The following is an 18,590-nucleotide window of genomic DNA, read 5'->3' as shown; positions in this document are numbered from 1 at the left end:
AAAAAATTAGGTCTGAATATGGATAACTGTGAGAAAATGTGTTGTTTTTGTAGTTTTTCTCATCATTCCTAATGTCTCCTGCCTGTTTTGTGCTGTTTCATGCTCTGCCTAGAATAGCTTTCACTACAATATTCTGTTCTCTCTTGTTTGTCTGAGAGGACCCAAGTCACCTCTGTCTTAATTTGCACCAGCTTAAGAACAATTCAGGTGCGATCTCATCTCTGACCCCCCAGACAGAAATAATATCTGGCAACAAGCAGCTGTGTGACACATTCTGTCATCTTGTCCAAATAGTTTTCCCAGGCAGGAGCTAACACCGGCCTCAAAGACAGGACGTGTTCATTACCATACTCTAATTAAGGCAATAAAACTCAACTGAATGAACACAAGGTGACACTTTCCTCCCTCTGCCTCTTTGTTGCTTCCCTGCCCGCTACAACCTCTGCATCTTGTAGAGGTGATGACCCACGTCTTCATGAATGTTTAATATTAAACTACAATAATTCTCTCCCTGTTTTCTCCGTCAGCCGGACACGTACTGTAGGCCCTCTAACCTTTTGTTCTCCGAGCCCTTTTCATTTAGTGAGATTTCTCTACAGCCCGACCGAGTGAAAACTAAAAAGTAGCAACAAAACTTGAAAGCCTGTTGGATCTGCTCCAGATGAGAAGTCTACGCTGCATGACTGCTGCCTTCTTCTGGTCCGATGGCTTTTCTGACGCACAGGGTTCTGGGTCTTATAATAGAAAGTGAGTATTCCTACAGGGGGCTGTGAGCCAAATCAGAAGGTCAGATGGAACAAGTCTTCACTTACTATCAGTGTTAGCTTAGAGGTCGGTGCCAAGTCTCCCGGGCTGAATCCAGCATTGCCCTGTAGCTCTGTAGCTCTGTAGCTCTGTGTGTGTGTGTGTGTGTGTGTGTGCATATTAGGGGTGTGGTTCAGTGGCTTCCTGAGATTATATGCCTTATCAATTAGACTAGTTGCAATGTGCCACTGATCTGGCCCGTGTGTGCATGCCTCAGAGTGGGACATGGCGAAATATAACTTCATGCTGAGCTGCTGCCTTGTTGTGTGTTTGTGTGCGAATGTTTGTGTGACGATTTGCAGCCGCACAACATTATGCTTGCTCTAGTTGTTTACATCGACACATGGGTTATTTTTAGGGCTTGTGTGATGTTTGTGTCAGAATATAGTTAGTATATGCATATGCTTAGGCCTGTGTGATTACAAACTGTATACAAAGAGCTGTGGCACTTTTGCGTGTGTGATTTATAAGTTTTTTAATTCCAGTGTAAATTTCATCAGCACAGATGAGTGTGCGACCTAGAGTACAGATGCAATCAACCTACAGATGGGCTGAGAATGAATATAGATGGTAGATCTTTGGAGTGATGAGTCCTGCTTACACTTTCCAAATGGCAGCTTTAAGAGGTTTTTCTAGCAGAGCTTGCACATGAGCTTTACATCTCAGTTTCCAGCAGGTTTGAGCCATGGCTGTCTGCTGTAATCATGTTATAATCTTGAAATCCTTCCAAATCCCTAGAAATCTGCTCTCTGCTGTACATCCTCGAGGGCCCCTGCACACACACAGACACACACACACATGCACAAATAATCTATATATAAACAAACACATGCTGTCTCTTAACTCACTTAAACAGTATCTACACCCAGTCATTTAATTTACTGATTACCTAACAGATACTCATGGTTAAAGCAGCATTTTGACTCAAAGTCACCAGAGAAAATTGTCCCCACGCTCCACTTCTTTAGACTTGACATGGTCTTGTGGATAGATTTACCCTCATGTATTCAAAATGTGCTATAATTGCCACATGTACGCATCCTCAGAGCGACACTTTGAAGTGTGGAAAAACACATTATTCATTCAACCGCTTTCTTTGAAATGCTTTGCTCTTTGTAGAAAACAAGTCACTGGATACCTGTGAAAATAGAGAGCAGCGCTCGAGGCTTCCTGTTGTTCTCCTGAGTCTGCGGGCTGTCGCTAAGCAGACCTCCTGTACGTAGTCACCATGGCACTGCATTACTGTTGCTATGGTTCCCTTATCTCCAAGATGTGGTTCAACCAAGCCTGCCATATTTAGTCTGCTTCCTCAGAGTGCCAGCCCACTGCTGATGCGGACAGCAACAGAGGAGTGCACTTAGCTGTCTCTTTGCCCCCCCACCCCACCCACATTTAAATGCATCATTAACTCTAAACAGCGCTGCACACACCTGTTGATGCACACAGTTTCAGCATTTCACAGCTCTGATGCACTGTATCCTAAAGGCATACTGTTTATGTTTGATATTGAAAGTCTTTCATCTTTTTTTTGACATGTAGATTTAAAAGAAAATAATAATGGTGAACATATCAAACCCTTGATTCCCTCCGGATTAATCCTCTTGTTACTTCAGATGCAACAGCAGCAAGGTCGGGCTTTCTGATGGTACTGTATGAACAGATTATGTATTGTGGCTCTGCCTGGCCCGAGGATGTCATGTCACAGGTTCATCTTAACCTACTTTTTCTTCAAACACTACAGTAATCCTTATTGCTGTGAAACATTTGGGATTGACAAAAACAACTGGGATGAATGAATGAAAGACTCAAGTTTGTGACATGCAGAGAAGACCAAAGCATAGAAACAGTATCTCTTGTTATTATCTCTGTGGGCCTATAATAATACTGAATGAATGAATATTGGCTATAGCTACGAAGATCGATAATGGAGTTGTTTTTTTTTCCTCTCCAAATCCAATTGTTTAGCATGCAATCATAACCTGTACAAATATTTTCTTTGTAAAGAAGCACACCACTTTCTCTTTTAATACAGAAGCCAATGCACACAGATTAGAAGAGGAATAGATTCCCGATAGGAGAGCACATGCCAAAACGTGTCTATTAATATCCATGCAGGACACACTGAAGGTCTACAGAACTGAAAAAACTGGAAAAAGGCAAAATATACCCTGTGGATTCAGTCCTCATCACATCTTTCAGCCTCCATGAAAGAGTCGAATCATTGCTCTTTTCAGTGAGAGAAAAAAAGACGGACGTAATTAGACTGTTTAGCAGCCATTTCAGTCCTGTTGGCGCTGGTCGTCTTGCTGTGTTAAGAGGTTTTAGGTTTTTTTCTCCTATAGCTGAATCAGTGAATCACTTTAACACAATTCAAATACTTCTTTAGCCTTTGCATTTAACATTAATTGACTGAATGATTTTAGATAAAAGAAAATGAAAAGGGCGGTGGTGGGGTTAATGGAGCACAGTCCTGCAGTATGGAAGAGTTTATGCCCAAATATAGACGGAATATAAGAGAAAAGGTCAGACCCTTTTAAAGCTAAACTGCAGAGGATGGACGATCATTAGATTAGTGGGCTGTGTCCTGTACAGTGTTTTATCATCCTCAATGCTGCAGTTAAGACCTCTATGTACTTTACATTCATGTGTTTCTAAAAATACAGATTCCCAGTAGGCTACTTCATGCTTTAATGTCCACATCCACGGTTGATGCACATCAGTATTGTGTACATTTGTGTACAATTAATAAACCTGCATGTCTCCAGCGTGTGCGCCAGGAGCCAGACTGTTGACTGAACCACTCCATCCTCTCCACACAGAGCCTGTGTTTGTTTTTGGACTGGAGAGGACACCACAAAGACTTTGCAAGTAGGAATAACATAAGTACTGATGTGTAACAAATGAACTGTCATGAGACAGAGCTGTGCTAGCAGCTGCTGAACGAGGTTATATAACACATGACAAAGACGCTGTTGGGTCGTTATTCTTTTTCTTCTTTTTTATATCAGGATGAGCTTTAATAAATCTGATTTGCATGCTGTTCCTATAGGCTGTGTGCATGTAAGGCGATGACGTGATGTGTTCAGTGTGTTTAGGTCATCACATCAGCCTGCAGTCAGAAGAAAAGCAAACGCAGACGCACAGTAGTCTTCCACGATGAGTTGGTTAGGCCTACCCCTAATGACAGTAATATGGTCGTGCACATTGTAGTGTTGAAGGGGAGTGACCCACGCATGCGTATCAAAGCCGCTGCCTCTGCCAGCGCCAAGTGACTGCTGAAAAACAAAGCCAGGGAGCCGCGGCTGGGAAATGTCATCAGTCATCCTTGATGGAGGAAATAGACTTGAGACAATCAATAGTGTTATTCTTTGAGGGGTGAAACAGGAGTCACTCTTATCATTTTTTCCCCCCCCGTGGGTGTGTGAGCAGGACTTCAGATCTCGCAGCAGTAAGTCAGCGAATCGGCTTTTGAGAATCCACAGGTCCCTCGCTTTTTCTTTTTTTTTTTTCTTTTTCTCATATCCTCTCCTCTACTCCTCCTCCTCCTTTCTTTTCTCTGAGCTTCTGGATGGATCTGGACTGAATGACAGCATCTGTGGGCGAAGGAGCTGTTGCATCACCTCTGTAATCTGTCACACATCACGGACTTGCTTTTGTTTTCACCGAGTGGAGTGGAGTGGAGTGGAGTGGAGTGGAGGGGACTAAATGAAGTTAGTTCTTTCCAGATAGATGATGAATTGGGAGGCAGGGCTTGGCGGAAGGCGGAAGGTGAGCACCTAAACGTCTCTCACAGCGATTTTCGATTCTGCAAAAGTCCTTTTTTTTTTTTTTAAGTTTTGAAATCCAGACAGTTTTGGTGGGGTGGGGGTTTGGGATCCTGTCTCGTGGAGTGGGAGAAGTTACCTGCGCGCTCGTGCCGAGGAGAGGCGCTGTCCGTGGTTCTGAAGTCACCTCAACTACTCCTCTTATCTCACTCCTGGACTTTTGGGGGCTTCTCCAAAAAGAGCAGAAGTTAGAAGGGACACTGTCCACCATCAGCTCCAGGGGGGGACAAAAAAAAAACTTAATATGGTAACTCAAACCAGAGTTCTCCTGCACACTTGGGTACTTTTGAATTTTCTCGGTAAGTATAAAAATGCTGAAGAGAGTTTGTGAATGCCAGCATGTCTTATTCCTGCCTAAGGCTAGGCAACACATAGAGGAGCAGATGAGAAGTCATGGGACATTATTATGTTTAATGGATTGTGAACTTCCAATTTGCAGTGAACTCAAAACCCAGTTTCAGAGCAGTCCCAGAGGGCAACGCTGGTCAGTGGTGTCAGCACTGAAGTGAAATCCATTATTAAAAGTCCACAGGACACTAGGGTTTAATTTTTTTTTTTACCCTTTCTCCTTGAATCTCTCTCCCTCTGTTCTTCTTTATTTCCCCCCCCCCTTCCATGTGTTTGTATGAACCCTCAGTGAAAAATAAATAAAATAAAAGACAAGATGGAATCAATGTTGTCACTGTCTGCCCAGGGCGACTCTGGGTTATATAAGTGCACAGGACCCAACATGGCCACAGTCGCACAAAGACATCCGCGTGGCAAGCTCACTGAGATTACTGCCCGCTCTTTGTGCTAACCCCTGCCCCCTCCTCTCCTCTGTCTTCTTAACACATTTACGCTACATCCCAACCAGTTCCTCCTCTTCTTGCCCACAATTCTTTGCTGCCTTCCTCCCACGCACAGTTCCTCCCTCTGCCAGCTGATACTAACGGGCGGAGGCCATCATTAGCGCTCACTGACCTGGATGATCTTGGATCTGCTATCAGTGTTGTGACTCAAGTCTCTCCCAGCGCTCACGCAGCTGTATAATTGAATTTGACTTTTGGCGTCTGGCTCAACATTGTATACAATGCACACAGTGCAAGAGCTGCTGACCTCAATAAGACAGACCGGGCCGGTTTATTATCACAGATAAAGGCTGTGTCTGTCACAGCAGGGTTTGTGGTTGTACGCGTCGCTTGCTGAATAAAGAGTAAAAATCATGTCAGTGACTGTGTGGTTTTAAAGGGTTATAGACCAAACAAAGATGTAAAACTCGTGTTGAATTCGAACATGATGAATTATAGCTACACAAAGGCACAGATAAACTCAGGCAGATTGATGATGCCTCGTGTGGTGCAGTTATAAGGCCAAACATCCAAGTGTGGCCGCAGTAAGTCTGGAGTGGATGTCAACTTTGAGCTTGTTGTTTAAGCTTTTATCATGTTGCCTGCTGAGCTAAAATGTGTGTAACATTTCCACGCTCCTCTAGTCCACCTAGGCCAGCCGGTATGTGTGGATCTCCAGTCGGAGACAGAGGCCGTCCTGGGGAAACCCATGGTATTGACCTGCATCTCCTGTATGAAAAGGGAAGAGGTCAAAGCAACGACAACCGTGGATTGGTACTACTTCCCAAAAGAGGAAACAAACTCCGAGCCAATTCTTGTAGGTTGTTTTGGTGCAATTTTCTGTGATATAACAAGCATATGTGTGTTCATAATGGTATTGTATTGTGCATATTTTTTATGCATGACTGCTTGTTTCTCCTCCATCCTAGATGCTGAAGTACAAAAAAGACCGACTGGAAGAAATGGATAGACGATATAAGGACCGCCTGGCCTGGATCGGGAGCCAAGACCTGCAGGATGTCTCAATTAAAATCCTCAACGTCACGAATGAGGACGGCGGCCTGTACGAGTGCCACGTGCTACGCGAGTTAGAGTTTATCTCCTTCATTCACCCTGTCACCATCGTGAAGAACATCACCCTGAAGGTGAACGAGAAAGGTGCGGCCGATTATTTTCCACCATCTTCCTTGTTGCTCCACCCTGGTCTGTGCTGAGGTTTAGCCAAATGCTCATGGTCTCTACATCAATAAAGCTCAGTCACTGTTGACGATATAAATCACTTTAGCAGGGATCGCCAGGAGCTGCATACAAGGTTATTCAGGCATCAGACTTGTGTTTGCTCCAACGGCAGCGGCATGCTTCCATGACGTTACCAAAAATAGACACCGGTCCCAAGAGATCCACAACTCAAATCTGACATATAAGCTGTCTTTTGAAAGCTGTTTTGGCAGCCAACGTAATTTACTACATCACAAAGTCATTTCATTTAAACACCGTGAAAGTTAAAAATGCAAGCAATGTTTCTCACAGCCCCAGAGCACATGTTTTATTTATTTTTGGCCTTGATATAAATCTAAACTCTTTTAAAGCCAGTAGTGTCTCAACAGGAGAGTTTGAACTGGAAAGTATTTACTCAGCGTGATACTGTACAATCACTTTTTCCTCTTTTACAATAGCAGAAGAGTTGATCAATATGATTAATCACATGTTCAACTGCAGCAGCTATCTGCAGGGTCACTGCTGATTGTTGCAGTACAGGCCAGTTTAGCACAGAGTGACCCAGCTGTAAAATCAAAAGTGAGGCTGATGCAGATGATGGTGACGCTACACCTGCACACAGTACGCTTGAGAGGTTCGGCACAGATGTGTTAATGTAATTCAGCATCCCATAAACCTGGTAGAAACACTGGTCTGTGCTCAGTGTTCACTTCTGTGTACCCAGTGTTTCTCTTTGTGCCGTATACACCCTCCCCCTCCCCCTCCTCCCCCTTTGACGTTGCCTTAAGTGTTTATCAGAGTGCTTTCATCGGGTTCCGCTGTTTATTGCACATTTCCGACTTGCTGTTTTCACAAAGTGTGAAGGCAGTCTGCCACTAACAACACCACTCCTCCCCCCTCCCTTTTTTTGTGACTGTACTGATGAGGAATAATCGTGTGTTTTGTTTTGTCTGCCTTTATTGTCCATCAAAGCTTTCTTCTGTTGTCAGTGAAGGGGTTAATTCAATCCAACCACTTTGCTATCTCTTATAAGGGGTAACGTATTCTGCTTCCTGAATGCTTGGCTTGCTGAATGTATCATTTTCCACCTTGATCGAATATACAGCACAACATGTACAGTATATTTGGAACAGCATTTCTTTAACTTAACATTTTCTATACCTGCTTGCACGTGGTATATAATTCACTATCAGAGGCATATAAATATGCTTAGCATATCCCAAGGTTTGGCTTTATTCCAGTTTGGATGCTTTTATACTCTAAAAAGTGCCATTTTATATATATAAAAAAAATACTATATGAATTTTTTTGTGCATAACTAAAAGCCTCCTTTACACATGTCATACAACAATGGTATCAAATTTCACAAAGCCTACAGCCAGTGCACTGTACATTACAGCTTGGGAATCATGTTACAGTAATGTTGTCCATACTCGCAGAATGGATTTACCCACAACAAACGTATCTGTGCTTTCCCATCGAAGGGATTATATTACACTAACAGGCTCTATTTGCAGAGGGCTGCAGAATCAAATCAGTGAAAGCTGTCAACTGTCTGGTCAGCAGGCTCTCTGGAATTTGGTACACAGTACACTCACTGGCGGAGTGGTTCTCAGCGGTTCATAACGACCCAGGGGTGAATGATTAAGGTGGTGATAAAGTGAAGGACAGTCCCAGATTTTCTCAAGTCTGCTGTATACCAGCAGTTTTTACTTGCTATAATCAATTTTCCTGTTCATACTGGTCATTTAGAGATCCCCTCCCAATGCAGTTCCAGAAAATACACAATCTTCTGTCATTGCAAAAACATATTCCTTTTTTCCCCTGTTTCTGTTAATACTCTTCCGCCATAGCTCAGCAAAGAAACTATATTAAAAAAGTTGAAACTATGGTTGATACCCACTTAATTTGATGGAGAGGTCTACACTTTATCTCTGTGTTTTTACCGCTTCATCACTAACCAAAAGCATGATGGGAAATTATCTTTAAATGAAAATTATGTACAGGGCGAAGGATTACAGCAAGGAAAAACAGCTTCAGTAGACATTGGCTAGTTCTGATTTATGACAGACTTGGAGAAAAACGAGAGAACTTGATTAAAGTCTTGTGCTGGTGCACATAAAAAACGAAACATGACGTTTAAAATCTGTGTTATGCCCTGAGAACCACTGTGACCTTGCATATCCATCGTATTTCATTTTTAAAGGTACCTTGTGGAGTGTTTGACCACTAGTAGGACTATGGAGTGATGTTGGTCACTGTTGTTTTTGTATTGTGCGCTGGCCCACGGGCGGTACGGCTTATATCCCGCTATCAGCTACATGCTAGTTTGCTGATGAACTGCTGTTTGCACATCAACAAATGTAACAAATACAGCAGGAAAGGCAGTGACAAACACATCTGCAATTCTGCACATGAGCAAAGATGGATGTAAAGAAAATATTTTTAGAAGTTCACCCTGCAAATGTTTCATGAGGAAGGAAATGTATCTGTCAGTGTTGTTTGATCTGGAGACACATGCTCTGCATTCTGGTTAGAAAACAATGAATATAAATGACAAGAAAACTCCACAGGGCACCTTTAACTCCCTATAGGCTCAACTATCGTTGTGCCACAGGTATGGTCATGATGTTCTGTATGCAACATAGTTTGGACATCATCTTTGAAGTGTGTCTACAAACAGGATGCTCACCAGTAAACATGACTCTGCTTGAAGTTTAGCTGCACAGTGATAACTGGTTGTGTCGTAGAAATGTTGGCTCTTCTATTATGAATGAGCTGATTGTGGGTCAGCAATGTTGCACGTACACGAACAAGCTTAGTCTACTTTCATAAGCCTGTGAATAAATAAGTCTCCCCCACTTTATTCAAGAGAAGAAAACAACAAAAGCCTAGAAACAAACATTCAGAGGAAGGATGCATATTGAATTAAAGCCGCAAGCGGCGATGGCGGCCCTCGCTGCCCATGCCACCGCGGGGCCTGAGGCACGCTGTGGCGCGGAGCAGAAATGGAGAAAAAACCTGGAAGGAGGCCAAAAACGCAATGTTTCGTTCGTCCACCAGGGGGCAGTCACCGCACGTGGTCTGGTGCGTTCAGGGGCCGCCCCTCATCACTCGTGTGAAGTTTGGAGTGAATCGGACAAAGCATGAGGGAGTTATGAGCAGTTAAAGGTTCGTCCACTAGGGGGCAGTAATGGGATGCGTGCAGGTGCGTTCAGGGTCAGTCCCTCATCACACATGTGAAGTTTCTTGGAAATCGGACATAGCATGAGGGAGTTATGAGCAGTTAAAGGTTCGTCCACTAGGGGGCAGTAATGGGATGCATGCAGGTGTGTTCAGGGTCAGCCCCTCATCACACATGTGAAGTTTCGTGGAAATCGGACATAGCATGAGGGAGTTATGATCAGTTAAAGGTTCGTCCACTAGGGGGCAGTAATGAGATGCGTGCAGGTGTGTTCAGGGTCAGCCCCTGATCACACATGTGAATTTTCGTGGAAATCGGACAAAGCATGAGGGAGTTATGAGCAGTTAAAGGTTCGTCCACTAGGGGCAGTAATGAGATGCGTGCAGGTGTGTTCAGGGTCAGCCCCTGATCACACATGTGAAGTTTGGTGGAAATCGGACAAAGCATGAGGGAGTTATGAGCAGTTAAAGGTTCGTCCACTAGGGGCAGTAATGAGATGCGTGCAGGTGTGTTCAGGGTCAGTCCCTCATCACACATGTGAAGTTTGGTGGAAATCGGACAATGTTGATGCAAAAAATGGCACTTCCTGCTACCACCGGGGGGCGCTATGAGTTACGTGGGAAGTTAATATATCGGGACGTTCAGGGCGGAGCCATCATCATGTCCAGCAAGTTTGAAGTTGATTGGATGAAGTATGTGGGCGTGAGAGCCACTCGTATGTACATGGCGAGCACGCCATAGTGTATTGAGCGCTGGCAGCCACGCCCTTTGACCTACGGACTCACGGAGCACAAGATAAGCTCAGCTAGGTCTGACGATGTTGTGTACCTAATTTCAACTTGATCGGGCGAACGCTGTGGGAGGGGTTAATTTTAGGCGGGAAAAATCAAAACCAAAATGGCCGACTTCCTGTTGGGTTGAGGTCATGAGGTCAAGAGGATTTTTTGTATATCTGGGTATAATACATATGTGTACCGAATTTTGTGTGTGTACGACAAAGTAAGACGAATGGCGATGCCATTGACACGGGTTTGTAGGGGGCGCTATTCGGTAATTTAGCGCCGCCCATGTGCGACCACCCAAAAATGTCGAATTTCGGATCAGGCCGGACGTCCGGGCAAAAGTTGGCGCATTTTCGAAGTCGGGAAAGGGGCCAAATTGGGGCATGAAGGCGACGGAATAATAATAATAAGAATTAAAGCCGCAAGCGGCGATGGACGGCCCTCGCTCGCCCATGCCACCGCGGGGCCTGAGGCACGCCGGGGCCGTGGCGCGGAGCAGAAATGGAGAAAAAACCCGGAAGGAGGCCAAAAATGCAATGTTTCGTTCATCCACCAGGGGGCAGTCACCGCATGTGGTCTGGTGCGTTCAGGGGCCGCCCCTCATCACTCGTGTGAAGTTTGGAGTGAATCGGACAAAGCATGAGGGAGTTATGAGCTGTTAAAGGTTCTTCCACTAGGGGGCAGTAATGGGATGCGTGCAGGTGTGTTCAGGGTCAGCCCCTCATCACACATGTGAAGTTTGGAGTGAATCGGACAAAGCATGAGGGAGTTATGAGCTGTTAAAGGTTCGTCCACTAGGGGGCAGTAATGGGATGCGTGCAGGTGTGTTCAGGGTCAGCCCCTCATCACACATGTGAAGTTTCGTGGAAATCGGACAATGTTGATGTAAAAAAATGGCACTTCCGGTTTCCACTAGGGGGCCAAATGAGCGACACCCCTATCAGATGGAAGAGGTCTCCACCCTGGACCTGTGTATCAATTTTCATGATGATACGAGTTCATTAAAGCCATCAAAAAGCCAAACGTATTTTCATGGCGAGGAATTGATGGTAGCCACGCCCCTACAGGGACGCCATTACTCGTATCTTCACAGTCTTCATAATGTAGCTTCACCAACTGGTTCTGCATGTTTTAGAAGTGGAATGAAGTTGATGGGGTCAACTATGTATTTTTAATGAATTTTTGCGTACTTCCTGTTACCACCGGGGGGCGCTATGAGCCAGGCAGGAAGTCGATACATCAAAACGTTCAGGGCGGAGCCAACGTCATGTCCTTTGAATTTCAAGTGGCTACAACGAAGTATGTGCGCGTGAAAGGCAAACGTAATTTAAATTGGGAAGATACACATTCGCCGCGGCGGCACACGGACGCGGTTGCTCGTAGGGTCAAAGCGTTGATGATGTAGCTTCACCATCCGGGTCTGCATGTACTAGAAGTGGAACGAAGTCGATTTGGTCAACTATGTATTTTTAATGAATTTTAGTTCACTTCCTGTTACCACCGGGGGGCGCTATGAGCGACGTAGGCAAATAATATGTCGGATCGTTCAGGGTCTCGCCATAGATTTTTGCACCAAGTTTGAAGCGTCTACGATCAAGTATGTGGGCGTGAGAGCCGTTCGTATTTACATGGCGAGCACTGAAACAGTCGCCAAACTTCGGGGCACGCCAGAGGCCAAGCGCTTTGAGCTACAGACCTGCGGAGCACAAGTTAAGCTCAGCTAGGTCTGACGATGTTCTCTACCGAATTTGGAGCCGATCGGGCGAATGCTCTGGGAGGAGTTAATTTTAGGCGGGAAAAATCTACACCAAAATGGCCGACTTCCTGTTGGGTTGAGGTCATGAGGTCAAGAGGCTTTTTTGCATATCTGGGTATAATACATATGTGTACCAAATTTTGTATGCGTGGGACAAAGTGACCCGACTTCCCTATGGGGATTTTGAAAGTTTGTAGGGGGCGCTATTTCGCCATTTCGCGTCGACCGTGTGCGAGCAGCCCAAAATATCGAATGTCGGATCCGGACGGACGTCCGGCAAAAAGTTCACGCATTTTCGAGTTGGGGAAAGGGGCGAAATTGGGGCATGTTGTCGCGGAAGAATAATAATAATAATTAAAGCCGCAAGCGGCTGTGACGGGCCCTCGTTCCACGCCACTCGGCGTCTCGCTATCCCCGGGCCGCTCTTCGAAACCCCCGTGCGCCACCGGATGCGGGCGGCTGCGTCGAGGGCGGTCCCCTCGTCGAATACGTGAAGTTTCGAGCAAATCGGACAATGTACGATGGAGTTACGGCAAGTTTACGGTTTGTCCACCAGGGGGCGGTAACGGGATGTGGGCCGTTGCGTTCGGGGTCGTTACCTCATCACACATGTGAAGTTTTGAGCTGATCGGACAATGTCGATGCAAAATATGGCATTTCCTGTTACCACCAGGGGGCGCTATGAGTGACGAATTAAATTAATATGTCAAATCGTTCAGGGTCACGCCATTATCATATCCAGCAATTTTGAAGCTGCTGCGATCAAATCTGTGGGCGCGATAGCATTTAAACCTTTTTAGCTGAATTCGGGAACTTGGCCGTGCCCTAGCAGCCACGCCCTTTGACCTACACACCTGCGGAGCACAAGCCGTAATCAGCTTAGTCTGGAGATGTTCTCTACCCAATTTGAAGTCGATCGGACGAACTCCATCGGAGGAGTTCGTTTTACGTCAAAAAAATGCTAACCAAAATGGCCGACTTCCTGTTGGGTTTAGGGCGTGGCTCCAATTCAACTTTTTGTATGTTTGGGTATGATACAGGTGTGTGTCGAGTTTCGTATGTGTACGACAAAGTAAGTGAAATTTGTCTATGGAGAATTTCGGAAAAACTTCAAGGGGGCGCTATAGAGGCATTTTTCCACGCCCATGGGAAACGACTCTATCCGCTGAAAGAGCTCGCCATTCTTGACCTGTGGATGAAATTTCGTGAGGACACGAGTTCGTTAAAGCCACGAAAAAGGCAAACGTAATTGTACGATAAAAAATCGTCAGTCGCCGCGGCGGCACACGGACGCCGTTCGTCGTATCTTCACAGCGTTCATAATGTAGCTTCAGCAACTGGTTCTGCATGTATTAGAAGTGGAATGAAGTTGATCGGGTGAAGTATGGATTTTTAATGAATTTTTGCGTACTTCCTGTTACCACCGGGGGGCGCTATGAGCCAGGCAGGAAGTCGATACATCAAAACGTTCAGGGAGGAGCCAACGTCATGTCCTTTGAATTTCAAGTGGCTACGACGAAGTATGTGCGCGTAATTGGCAAACGTAATTTAAATTGGGAAGATACACATTCGCCGCGGCGGCACACGGACGCCGTTGCTCGTAGGGTCAAAGCGTTCATGATGTAGCTTAACCATCCGGGTCTTCATGTATTAGAAGTGGAACGAAGTCGATTTGGTCAACTACGTATTTTTAACGAATTTTTGTACGTTTCCTGTTACCACCGGGGGGCGCTATGAGCGACGTAGGCAAATAATATGTCGGATCGTTCAGGGTCTCTCCATAGATTTTTGCACCAAGTTTGAATCGTCTACGATAAAGTATGTGGGCATGAGAGCCAATCGTATTTACATGGCGAGCACCGAAACAGTCGCCAAACTTTGGGGCACGCCAGAGGCCAAGCGCTTTGAGCTACAGACCTGCGGAGCACAAGTTAAGCTCAGCTAGGTCTGACGATGTTCTCTACCCAATTTGGAGCCGATCGGGCGTAACCCCTCGGAGGAGTTCGTTTTGCGTAAACCAACTTTGAAGCAAAATGGCCGACTTCCTGTTGGTTTTCGGGTATGTCGATACTGAGATTTTTTGAAGATCTCGGGTTGATGAATATGTTTACCAAGTTTCGGACAAATCGGTGACGCAGACCCTCATTCCCTATGCGCGGTCTAGGGGGCGCTGTGGTGCCATTTGGCCACGCCCACATGCGAGACCACCACTCAACGCTAAGTTGCCACAGGCCCCACGTGCGTGCAAAATGTCGTCCGTTTCTCGGCTTCGGAAAGGGGTCCAAATGGCGTTCGAAGTGGACAAAAAAGAATAATAATAATAATAATAATAATAAACTTTACAATATCTGGGGTTTTTGCTGCCAGGTCTATGCAGTACTTGGTTACTTGCTTGCTTACTTGTTGTTACTCGTCGGCTGGCACGTTGATTTATGTGCATGTCGAATTACAATAGGGTCCTCCCTGGGACGTTGTCACAGGCTCGGGCCCTAATAATAATAATAAACAGCGCGATTTCAATAGTCCCTCCGGCGAGTGCTACTCGCCGCTCGGGCCTAATAATAAACAGTACGATTTCAATAGTCCCTCCGGCGAGTGCTACTCGCCGCTCGGGCCTAATAATACATATTCCTTGCTGTTTGTGCTCCACAGCCGCTGCTGACCCCGCAGCGCTCTACTCTGAGATCATGATGTATGTGCTGCTGGTGTTCTTGACCCTCTGGCTGCTGGTAGAAATGGTCTACTGCTACAGGAAGATCTCCAAGTCTGATGAGCAGGCACAGGACACGGCGTGAGTGTCAGCGAGATAAATGTACAAATGTGCGTTGCGAAAACAAACTTGTTTTCAGCCAGTTCAGATAAGTATCTGTCCCAACTTTCTTTTTTAATCAGACTCAAAAGACAGAGTGAGTGCGCCACATAATTGAAAGTGTTACCTAGGCGTGTGAATTTTCGGATGTTGCGTAATAGTAATTTAAAATCTCAGAAGTGTGTCAGCAGAAAGAGATTTAGGAGGCAATCGAGAAAAGAGCAGGGCAGAGAGAGGATGAGAAAGAGTGAGGCTTGCAAACAGACAGACACACAGACAGAAAGGTAATTGAGTCTACACTGCGTCACTCCGTAACCCTTCTGCAACAGTAATCTGTCTTTTCACTTCGGCTGCCTGACAGGCCTGAATAATTCTAAGCGCTGCTGACTGCTCTTTTTTCCCCCCAAACAAGCTTTTTTACATCCGCGGTGGATTTGCAACTCCATCAGAAACAGACATTTTGCGTCACCTTGTCAGTGCTGACAAAGGCCTGAGAGCACCTGTATAGTCAGCTCCCACCGGATTGTCACAGTGTTGACAAGGCCACTCGATCCACGCTGACAACTTTTGAAAGGGCAATTTGTGTCCCAGACAGAACAATCACAGATTAACACGCAGCACATGTGCCGATTGAGTTATTGCAGTTCTGCAGACAATAAATTGTGGCTCCAAATCTGAGTCCCACAATGACACGTAAAGCTCTGGACAAGTCCTGAACTGGACGAGGCATTTCCTAACTCTGTGTTCTCTGAAGAAGTGTAGTTTCACAAGAGGTGGTGTCACAGTACAACATAACACAATGGAATAAGAAATATTCAGCAGTGCAATGGCGAGGATTATGGTTAAAACTGTTAACCAGGGACATTTCCCTACAAAGATTCATGGAAGGAAATTAAATGTGCCATTATTTGGATAATATACTGTGTATATATATATATATTTTCTTTTTCTTTTTTCTTTTTGCTAGATATTTTGTAGTATTCTATTTTACATACATTGTCTCGCCATGGTGCAACAGTGTCCAAACCTTTTAGTGCAGACTTTGCAGGATCTTCTTGTGTCTTTACAGGTTCTCTGGCTTAAGTCCAAAGACATCATGTTAATTGATGATTTTAAAGTGCCCGTATGTGCCAGTGTGAGTGATTATATGTCTGTATGTCAGCCCTGATAGACTGGTGCTCTATCCAGGGTGTAGGCGGCCATCACCCAATGTCAGCTGGGATTGGGAATTGACGGATGGCTGTTAAAAATCTGCAGTTTGGTGGATAAAGCTTTGTTAGAACTCACCAAGAAAGTCTACATCAAATACCCCTGTAATTTACTGAGTTTGGAAACTGAAGTAAAGTCACTCGTGTTGTTTTTAGGTTTGTCTATGTACTATTATCTAGTATCAGTAACACTTTATTATAAATACACACTAATAAGCATTAGTTAAGCATTAATAAACCCTGAATTCTATATAACACATGAATACTCATTGGTATGTAGTTAATAAATGATGAATAAAACATTACTGTGTTTATAAACGATATACTAATGAGTATTCATGTGTTATAAGTGAAGAATTCAGTATTTATTAATGCTTAACTAATGCGTAATAGTGTGTACTTATTACAGTGTTACCCTAGTATCTACCACTGAGTGCAATGTACAGTGAGATGCAACATATAGACATTTAAGCAGTGAGGCTGTTCATGACTAATTGGTTTTTGTTAGGTAGAAATTACAAAGCGCTTTTCCCTCAGCATTAAGCCAAAGTTTATTGATCCATGTCCAGATCGGGAGAGAACATTAAGTAGTTATGCATCAAGTAATCGAATGTGTACAGCTCTGTGAACTTCATCAGTTCCTGTAGCTGAAAGAGTTAATGGGTTGGAGCCGCCTCACAGCCATTATTGACCTGTTTGACACCACATCCCACAGTGAGAAGCTGCACCCACTCACAGAGGCTGCGCTCTGTCCGGCTTCTTAGCTACCTGGGCTTAACGGAAATGCACCACAGCTAGAACTTTTTAAAGTTACATTTTTAGCAGCTCAGATCATATTAGTCGTGTTCCTGAGGGAAACGATGCATCGCGGCTGCAGAAACGATAATTTGTCAAAGAGAACAGAGAAATTTGCTGACAGAGTCCAGCAGCTCTTTTTGCTAGAAAGAATTTTGCTTCGTCCACAGAGTTTCTGTGCAGCTCTGCTGTAGTGAATATTTAGTGAGGGAAATGAAAGCTTGCTCTTGAATACAACCTGTTCAACACCTCAGGCGTTCAAATTACAACCAGCGCTAGACTGTGGGGTGAGGTGGTGGTAGAGGAGAGACCCCTACTACCAGTTCTTAGACGCTCCTCTGTTTTGTTTTCTCTACCAATCTGCCTGCAGGACAAACTACCTAGCCGTTCCCTCTGAGCAGAAAGACAATCCTGCCGCTCCTGTTACCGAATAAAAGCAGTTGTCAGTGACACGGTATTTTACATGTGACTCTCCCAACCAGTGAAATCATCCCTGTCTCTTTCAACTCATTGTTTGTAACCTTTGTTAGTGCAGCTCTCTCTGTAACGGAGCCCTGTTGCTTCAGCACCGTATGTGTGTCCTCCTTTGCTTGTTCCCTTCAAAGGGGGCTTTCATTCCTGCCATTTCTAGTCCTCCATTTGTTCTCACACTCCATTCGGTATAACATTTCTCTCACTACCAATAATTTGCCATGGGAGTTGTTCGATTCTGTATAGACAATGTTGTATTGACTTTTTTAATTATAGTGTGTAAGATAGGCTTGTTGTCTCATGTGAAAACTGCAATAATTTGAGAAGTATAAAGAGACAGTAAACACAGTCTCCTGTGGCACAGCCCTGCAGAGTGAAGACAGTAAATTATAGCAATTTAAATGTATTGCATTTGCATGTATATGAGGTGGGACTCCCGAGTTATTAGAATCCTGAAGGGCACAGCTGTTTATATGAAAGAGATGATGTGGAATTTATATATTGTTTATGACACTAGTTATTTAGCATATAAATCGTTCCGTGTTGAATAAGAGGGCACATGTTCCCTGCTCCTTTCAGGTACTGACCAATCACGATGGGGCTTTGGTGGCGTGTGACAGAAACGGGCTTAGATTCATCCGTGGCACTATGAAGGTATCGTCACTCCCAGGCAGCCATGGGAACCCCTGCCAGCTGACCTCCCCTGTGTATCGACTGCGTTGTGTGAAGAGCCAGTCAAACGTGTCAAAGTGTTCAGTTTCTCTCCGTCTGTTCCTCACATCTCTTTTTTTATTAATGTCAGGCATCTGAAATCAAGTGCTTTCATATATACAGCAGGTTAAAGCATACAAATGTCAGTGTATTCACACCTTTTTATCAGACTTAAAACAGTACCGGCCATGCTTCTCT

General features: G+C 44.7%; 1 protein-coding gene across 1 annotated transcript; it reads left to right on the top strand.

Moving 5' to 3' along the window:
• Positions 1-4,863: 4,863 nt before the first annotated feature.
• scn3b (sodium channel, voltage-gated, type III, beta) lies at positions 4,864-17,644 on the top strand (the record flags this gene model as incomplete). Its single annotated transcript, XM_083984735.1, has 5 exons — positions 4,864-4,927; positions 6,103-6,275; positions 6,388-6,616; positions 15,051-15,189; positions 17,581-17,644. The coding sequence occupies exons 1-5, from the start codon at positions 4,873-4,875 to the stop codon at positions 17,642-17,644; spliced, it is 660 nt and encodes a 219-aa protein (XP_083840861.1). The 5' UTR covers positions 4,864-4,872.
• Between the last annotated feature and the right edge of the window lie 946 nt (positions 17,645-18,590).

Source organism: Trachurus trachurus (genome assembly GCF_905171665.1).
Source record: "Trachurus trachurus genome assembly, chromosome: 13".
NCBI classification, from domain to species: domain Eukaryota; kingdom Metazoa; phylum Chordata; class Actinopteri; order Carangiformes; family Carangidae; genus Trachurus; species Trachurus trachurus.
The sequence above is the reverse complement of the archived record's forward strand: the minus strand, read 5'-3'. Positions and strand labels throughout refer to the sequence as shown.